The sequence below is a fragment of the Salmo salar genome, chromosome 14, assembly GCF_965601325.2.
Source record: "Salmo salar chromosome 14, fSalSal1, whole genome shotgun sequence".
Classification (NCBI taxonomy): Eukaryota; Metazoa; Chordata; class Actinopteri; order Salmoniformes; family Salmonidae; genus Salmo; species Salmo salar.
In genome coordinates this window covers 99,042,534-99,051,097 of record NC_138304.1, presented here as the reverse complement: position 1 = coordinate 99,051,097, position 8,564 = coordinate 99,042,534, and the positions used below count along the sequence as shown (strand labels likewise).

Sequence of the window (8,564 nt, the reverse complement as noted above, 5' to 3'; positions counted from 1 at the left end):
GTACAAGACAGTGTGATTCCATACAGTATTATAAAGGACAGGCTAAAGTTGCTTTTAAATGGTATCACACTTTCTGTATTTTTCATATACAACGTTGCTAAATAAACCTAATGCAGTGGAGGCTGGTGAGGGGAGGACGGCTCATAATGATGTCTGGAACGGATCAAATGGAAACCGTCTGTTTGATGTATTTGATACCATTCCACCATCTGCTCCAGTCATTACCACGGTACCGTCCTCCCCTATTAAGGTGTTTGATGTATTTGATACCATTCCACCATCTGCTCCAGTCATTACCACGGTACCGTCCTCCCCTATTAAGGTGTTTGATGTATTTGATACCATTCCACCATCTGCTCCAGTCATTACCACGGTACCGTCCTCCCCTATTAAGGTGTTTGATGTATTTGATACCATTCCACCATCTGCTCCAGTCATTACCACGGTACCGTCCTCCCCTATTAAGGTGTTTGATGTATTTGATACCATTCCACCATCTGCTCCAGTCATTACCACGGTACCGTCCACCCCTATTAAGGTGTTTGATGTATTTGATACCATTCCACCATCTGCTCCAGTCATTACCACGGTACCGTCCTCCCCTATTAAGGTGTTTGATGTATTTGATACCATTCCACCATCTGCTCCAGTCATTACCACGGTACCGTCCTCCCCTATTAAGGTGTTTGATGTATTTGATACCATTCCACCATCTGCTCCAGTCATTACCACGGTACCGTCCTCCCCTATTAAGGTGTTTGATGTATTTGATACCATTCCACCATCTGCTCCAGTCATTACCACGGTACCGTCCTCCCCTATTAAGGTGTTTGATGTATTTGATACCATTCCACCATCTGCTCCAGTCATTACCACGGTACCGTCCTCCCCTATTAAGGTGCCACCAGCCTCCTGTGACCTCTGTTTTTAATTTGCTAATGTGATATTTCCATGTCTCTGATTGGGCTTTGCTAGGTGATTGCCGTGGTGATGGACATGTTTACAGACGTGGATCTGTTTGCTGACTTGCTGGATGCCACGGCGCGTAACGTCCCCGTTTACATCCTATTGGACGAACAGAACGCCCATCACTTCGTCTCCATGGTGACTAACTGCAAGATCAACCTAGACCTTGTCCATGTGAGTCTCAGTGTTTCCCCTAGTTGAACTATTTTAGGCAGGGTGACTCACGTTTCCCCATAGAAACCTATGTTCCTGAAGACATTCTGGGTGTGCAGGAATGTCAGTAGTTACAATGGTTTGACAAACCCTGCCCTACAGTCTTAAAGACAGTATAGCAGTGTTTTGGTGTTGACTGGCAGCAAGCCACTGCCTCATAGCTGTAATGTAATGCATTTACCTACTGGGCTACGACATGACGTGTGACTGAGTCAGACAAGACCTGAGCCTGGTTACATAAATGTCAACAGAGCGGCTAAACTGGTTGGATTACGCTTAGAACCCACTACAGAATAACACCATTTAGTAAAGACATTAAGCCCTTGTGACTCTGAATAACTTTTGTGCGTGTGCTCGTGTGTGTGTGTGTGTGTGTTTTACAGATGATGCGTGTGCGGACTGTGGCGGGAGTGACGTATTTCTGTCGGACAGGGAAGTCGTTTAAAGGACAGGTGAAAGACCGCTTCCTATTGGCTGACTGCAGGGCCGTGCTCAGCGGAAACTACAGGTGAGCATAGAAATATAGAACAGATATCAGATACCTCTTTAGTGTAGAAGCTAACGTGTCATTTCCTGTTTCCTCTAGTTTCATGTGGTCCTACGAGAAGCTGCATCGCTGCATCGCTCATCTCTTCCTGGGAGAACTAGTCACCACCTTTGACGAGGAGTTCCGCATCCTGTTCGCCCAATCACAGCCTCTCACCGTAGACCACGCCCTAGTGCCCGTCTCCTCTGACAGCAGCAGCAGCAGCAGTTACTACGGCAACCAGTTCGGCATGAAGGGGCCCCTTCGACACCCTCTGGGTTTCCAACGACACACCCCGGAACTTACGGGCTACCCCTTCGGAGGAGGGGAACCTGAGCGTTCTGCATTCCGTAGGGATGACCTGTTCCGACATGCCATAGAATCCGGAGGAGGACTGAATCTTGGGACGTTTGCAGCGTCGCAGCAGTTCAGGATGCAGCAGTCCTTCCTGGAGCAGGGCCGCTCCATGGTCTCCAGGTGGGACGGTGCACATAGATGTATTATTTAAAACCAGATTTATGTAGAACTAGATTTTATGTAGAACTCACTATCACAATGAAAGTTGCCTCTGCAATGGCGTGCTATTCCCTATTCCCTATATTTCACTGTGGATGGAATAGGATGCCAAAGTCAATCAAGTCTACTTGCACCATCTTCACATTTTGATGCCTTAAAATTAAATCTAAAAATGGATTTAATGTTATATTTTTCTACAGATCTACAAAACCTACTCTACATTTTCAAAGTGAATGAAAATGATAGAAAATGTTTCTAATTGAATATTAAAAAGCGAAGATTTCTTGATTGCTTATGTCTTCACACCCCAGAGTTCATACTTGGGAAGATTTAATTGAATCCCATGTAAAATGTTATTTTAAAGAGGTAAAATGTTAAAAACTGTGCAAGGGGTGTGTAGACTTTCACTAGCGACTGTAACTTAGTATATTAAAGTGTATGTTTCTACTGTTCCCATATTAAAGTGTTTGTCTGTGTTTCCGGTGGTCCCAGGCAGATGGAGATAAGTGCCAGTGACTATAAGGGTCAAAGCAACGCAGAGGGAACCCAGGAGAGCTACTCCTCTTCCAGACAGTACATGAAGCACAGAGTCATCAACAACCAGGAGGAGACAGAGCAGCACTACCACAGGTACTAGTTAGTTCCTTAGTTCATTAGTTCGTTTGGTAGTTAGTTCCTTAGTTCATTAGTTAGTTTGGTAGTTTGGTAGTTAGTTCCTTAGTTAGTTTGGTAGTTAGTTCCTTAGTTCATTAGTTAGTTTGGTAGTTAGTTCCATAGTTCATTAGTTAGTTTGGTAGTTAGTTCCTTAGTTCATTAGTTAGTTTGGTAGTTAGTTCCTTAGTTCATTAGTTAGTTTGGTAGTTAGTTCCTTAGTTCATTAGTTAGTTTGGTAGTTAGTTCATTAGTTAGTTTGGTAGTTAGTTCATTAGTTAGTTTGGTAGTTAGTTCCTTAGTTCATTAGTTAGTTTGGTAGTTAGTTCCTTAGTTCATTAGTTAGTTTGGTAGTTAGTTCCTTAGTTCATTAGTTAGTTTGGTAGTTAGTTCCTTAGTTCATTAGTTAGTTTGGTAGTTAGTTCCTTAGTTCATTAGTTAGTTTGGTAGTTAGTTCCTTAGTTCATTAGTTCGTTTGGTAGTTTGGTAGTTAGTTCCTTAGTTCATTAGTTAGTTTGGTAGTTAGTTCCTTAGTTCATTAGTTAGTTTGGTAGTTTGGTAGTTAGTTCCTTAGTTCATTAGTTAGTTTGGTAGTTAGTTCCTTAGTTCATTAGTTAGTTTGGTAGTTAGTTCCTTAGTTCATTAGTTAGTTTGGTAGTTAGTTCCTTAGTTCATTAGTTAGTTTGGTAGTTAGTTCCTTAGTTCATTAGTTAGTTTGGTAGTTTGGTAGTTAGTTCCTTAGTTCATTAGTTAGTTTGGTAGTTAGTTCCTTAGTTCATTAGTTAGTTTGGTAGTTAGTTCCTTAGTTCATTAGTTAGTTTGGTAGTTTGGTAGTTAGTTCCTTAGTTAGTTCACTAGTTTGTTAGTTTGTTTGTTGTCTTTGTCAGCTTGAATAAATATTGTGATCAAATCAGGCAAAACTCTGGCCCTAGTTATAATCTGTCATATGTAAAGCATGTTGTAATCTTTAATAAAATAATCTGTCATATGTAAAGCATGTTGGGTTATGAAAATGATGATGATGATGGTTCTGCTGCTACTCATGATGACAATGATGATTTATGACTATTTCTGTATTCCAGGGAGCAGAGCCAGTCCAGCCACTACTACCAGGGCGGTGAGGGACCTGGGTTAATGCCGGGGCTGGGGCTAGGCTCGGGGCTAGGAGGACATGGGTCAGGCCATGGACGCTACAACAGGCTGAGGAACAGACCAGCGCTGGACCAGTACTCTGACTCAGGTTACCCCCATGAGGAACCTCCTGGTCCAGAGGACTACGGCAGAGACTACCTCTCCTCTCAGGACCTGAAACACAACCCGGGACCACCACCGGCAGGGGGGAGGTACGTGGTATGGAGGGTCCACTGGACTGAAGAATGAGAACTAATGTCTTTTCACTGTTGCTCCCACTACAGTTATTTGATGAAGCGTTTAGTGACACACACACAAAGTTTAGGTCAAAATGTTGTCTCAACCATATCAGTAGAAATGTGGCCAAACTAAAGTAACCCCCTCTCACCTCTCCAGGTACGGAGGTGGCAGCGACCACAAGAGGCCGACGGTGGGCCAGCCCTACGTCTGCCAGTCGTCCCCCACCCATCCCAACCCCCCAGAGAAGCAGCTGTTCCCCGTCCCAGCAGAGGCAGACCAGGACCCCAAAGTCAAACAGGGCCTCCGCAGCTGGAGGATCAACTCCTACCTCAGCACCTACGAAGACACAGGAGAGGAGGGGCTGCCACAACCTTTGGGCCCTGATGCTTTCCAAGACCCAGAGTCTGAGGGAAAACCATACGCCAGTGAGGGGTCTGTATCCCGCTTTGAAGCGAGAGAGCCTCCGAATGTCCCCTCCAAGCCTAGACCGGATATCCGACCACCACTGTACGGCAAGCCCTTCATGCCCCAGAGCACGAGAAAGGACGGGGCCGACAGCAGGACCATAGAGCGGGAGAGAGCGAGAGAGAAAGACCGAGAGAGGGAGGTGGGGGTGGATGTGGAGATGCCATCGTCGAGGGAGGCTTCGGGAGAGGTTGTGCTCTCCAAACACGAGTCGTTCCGGACACGGATCAACCCGATGCTCCAGAGGAGCTCCCGGCTGCGCTCTTCCCTCATCTTCTCCTCCTCCAAGACGGAGACCCACCTGGGAGGCCTGGGCATGAAGGTCTTTATTATCTTTCAAATCATCTCTGATTGGTTTTATTTCATTTGGATTTGTATTTTTTGGTCATTGTATCGCTACCTTGCATAAAATGTATGTGCCACACAAATAAAGCTTAATTTGATTTGATGCAGGTGGCCAATGAGGAGGATGAGGAATCCGACATGCTTCGCACCACCTCCATCGTCCAACAGATCCTGGAGAAGAGATTTTCCAAGTCCCGGGAACCCTTCGAGTGGCGGAAGAAGGCAGAGGAGAACGAGAGAGAGAAGAAGAAGGAAGACGAAGAGAAAGAAGTTGGGTTAAAAGAGGAGGCTATGCCCCCCAAAGTCACCCCAGCATCTACAGATCCCCCCCAGCCGTTGAACATGAATGACCCTTCCAATAGACTGCAGTACTTCAAGGAGCTGGCTGCTAAGAGAAACGCATCCAAAGAGGCCGCGATGAAAGGACCACTTCAGAAGACACCAGACCTCTCAAACACTACTTCTTCCACCACCTCCTCCTCCACCACCACTTCTTCTTCCACCACCACGCCTTCTTCCACCACCACTTCCACCACCACCACCACTTCCACCACCACCCCTTCTTCCACCACCACTTCGTCCACCACCACCACCACCTCAGCCCCCAAAGTCCCCTCGTTCTCTGTGACTGCTCCAGAGCCTGCCCCGATGAAACCAGAAGTCCCAGCCACATTAGAGCGAGCACGCAAACTGTCCATCACCTCAAGATTCAAAACCTTTGAGCCTTCTACTTCCACAGTCCAGAGGAAAGACAGCAGCTCGGAGTCGCAGAGGAAAGACAGCAGCTCGGAGTCGCAGAGGAAAGACAGCAGCTCGGAGTCGCAGAGGAAAGACAGCAGCTCGGAGTCGCAGAGGAAAGACAGCAGCTCGGAGTCACAGAGGAAAGACAGCAGCTCGGAGTCACAGAGGAAAGACAGCAGCTCGGAGTCACAGAGGAAAGACAGCAGCTCGGAGTCACAGAGGAAAGACAGCAGCTCAGAGTCACAGAGGAAAGACAGCAGCTCGGAGTCACAGAGGAAAGACAGCAGCTCGGAGTCACAGAGGAAAGACAGCAGCTCGGAGTCACAGAGGAAAGACAGCAGCTCAGAGTCACAGAGGAAAGACAGCAGCTCGGAGTCACAGAGGAAAGACAGCAGCTCGGAGTCACAGAGGAAAGACAGCAGCTCAGGGTCACAGAGGAAAGACAAGGAGCCCAGTAAGATTCTGAAGCCTTTCCCTTCTCTGAAGCTGTTCAAGAGCTCCAACCCTCGCCGCGTCTCCTGTGATGAGGAAACGCTAACAACAGACGCCACGGACGCGGAGAAGAGCGAGCTGAAGAAATCTCGCTCCCAAAGCTTGTCCAGTATGTCTCACGCTGAGTCCAAGGACGGAAAGAACCTGGGCTCCAGCACATCCCTCAACACCCTGGGAGGGGAGGGCAAGGTCGACACCAAGCCCCTGGACTTCCTGAAGAAGCAGACCCAGAAACTCAAAGGTATGCTGTACTGTCTGTCTGTCTGTCTGTCTGTCTGTCTGTACTGTCCTGTCTGTCTGTACTGTCCTGTCTGTCTGTCTGTCTGTCTGTACTGTCCTGTCTGTCTGTACTGTCTGTCTGTCTGTCTGTCTGTCTGTCTGTCTGTACTGTCTGTCTGTCTGTCTGTACTGTCCTGTCTGTCTGTACTGTCCTGTCTGTCTGTCTGTCTGTCTGTCTGTCTGTCTGTCTGTCTGTCTGTCTGTCTGTACTGTCTGTCTGTACTGTCCTGTCTGTCTGTACTGTCTGTCTGTCTGTCTGTCTGTACTGTCCTGTCTGTCTGTACTGTCTGTCTGTACTGTCTGTCTGTCTGTCTGTCTGTCTGTCTGTCTGTCTGTCTGTCTGTCTGTCTGTCTGTCTGTCTGTCTGTCTGTCTGTCTGTCTGTCTGTACTGTCCCGTCTGTCTGTCTGTCTGTCTGTCTGTCTGTCTGTACTGTCTGTCTGTCTGTCTGTCTGTCTGTACTGTCTGTCTGTCTGTCTGTACTGTCTGTCTGTCTGTCTGTACTGTCCGTACTGTCCTGTCTGTCTGTACTGTCTGTCACAGATTGTTACGTCCATGTTTGCTGGTATCTTTTATTTTTTAATTGCTGTGCTCATGATCTATAAAACAAATTCCCTTCAGAGCAATTAAGATTTGAATTTATTAATTAGTTCATTCGTTCGTTCATTCATTCATTCTTTAATACAAAGGCTTCCTGGGACCCAAGGACAAGAAGAGCTCCGGCGTTGCGACATCGCCTTCCAGCGGAGACAACAAGACGATGAGAACTGTGGTGGAGAGCTCCGAGGAGTCTGGGGCACGCCTAGTCTCCTCTTCTGCTGCCGACGCTAAAGCCACAGACTACGTAACTTCCTCAGACAATCACAAAATGACAGGTCCGTCTCGATACCAGACCTCCAGCGGCTCGGTTCTGTTCAGTAGCAACCTGAGAGATGACACCAAGGTCATCCTGGAACAGATTTCTGCCAACAGCCAGAAAAACCGTCTGGAGAGAGGAGGAGGAGAGGAGGCCGGAGGGGAGAAGGGGGTAGACATGGCAGGAGAGAAAGGAGGGTTGGAGAGCAATCCGTCGCTTGGGAGGAACCGCTTCCTTAGGCCCCAGGGAAACCCTCAGGAGAGAGACAGCCTGCTGAAGAGGATGGAGAGCATGAGGAAGGAGAAGAAGGTCTACAGCCGTTTTGAGGTACTCTACTGTAGTAGACAGGAGGTCTGAAGGGAGGAAGAGGAGAGGAGAGAGAGGCTATAGGGAGTGTAGAGAGGTGTAAGGAGTTGAGTTGAGGAGTTGATGTTGCTATTGAAAGATGTTATACAACATTTTATTTGTATTTTTTTACAGATAGTTTGATAAGTTTGATAAGGATTTGCAGAAGGGGGAGGATGAGAGAGTGGGGTGGAGTGGGGTGAGAAAGGGAAAGGATGAGAGAGTGGGGTGGAGTGGGGTGAGGAAGGGAAAGGGGGAGGATGAGAGAGGGGGGTGGAGTGGGGTGAGGAAGGGAAAGGGGAAGGATGAGAGGGGGGTGGAGTGGGGTGAGGAAGGGAAAGGGGGAGGATGAGAGAGGGGGGTGGAGTGGGGTGAGGAAGGGAAAGGGGGAGGATGAGAGAGAGGGGTGGAGTGGGGTGAGGAAGGGAAAGGGGGAGGATGAGAGAGGGGGGTGGAGTGGGGTGAGGAAGGGAAAGGGGGAGGATGAGAGAGAGGGGTGGAGTGGGGTGAGGAAGGGAAAGGGGGAGGATGAGAGAGGGGGGTGGAGTGGGGTGAGGAAGGGAAAGGGGGAGGATGAGAGAGAGGGGTGGAGTGGGGTGAGGAAGGGAAAGGGGGAGGATGAGAGAGAGGGGTGGAGTGGGGTGAGGAAGGGAAAGGATGAGAGGGGGGTGGAGTGGGGTGAGGAAAGGAAAGGGATGAGACAGGGGGGTGGAGTGGGGTGAGGAAGGGAAAGGGGTAGGATGAGAGAGGGGGGTGGAGTGGGGTGAGGAAGGGAAAGGATGAGAGGGGGGTGGAGTGG

General features: G+C 48.4%; 1 protein-coding gene across 1 annotated transcript in view; it reads left to right on the top strand.

Annotated features, from left to right (window-relative positions):
• LOC106570609 (protein FAM83H) overlaps positions 1 to 8,564 on the top strand; it is a 34,242-nt gene that overhangs the window by 22,374 nt on the left and 3,304 nt on the right. Inside the window, exons 5-12 of the mRNA XM_014143071.3 lie at positions 976 to 1,140; positions 1,563 to 1,687; positions 1,766 to 2,182; positions 2,714 to 2,851; positions 3,955 to 4,215; positions 4,400 to 5,030; positions 5,162 to 6,527; positions 7,254 to 7,747. Of these exons, the coding sequence (XP_013998546.3) occupies positions 976 to 1,140; positions 1,563 to 1,687; positions 1,766 to 2,182; positions 2,714 to 2,851; positions 3,955 to 4,215; positions 4,400 to 5,030; positions 5,162 to 6,527; positions 7,254 to 7,747 (3,597 nt within the window). The remainder of the gene's footprint in view (positions 1 to 975; positions 1,141 to 1,562; positions 1,688 to 1,765; positions 2,183 to 2,713; positions 2,852 to 3,954; positions 4,216 to 4,399; positions 5,031 to 5,161; positions 6,528 to 7,253; positions 7,748 to 8,564) is intronic.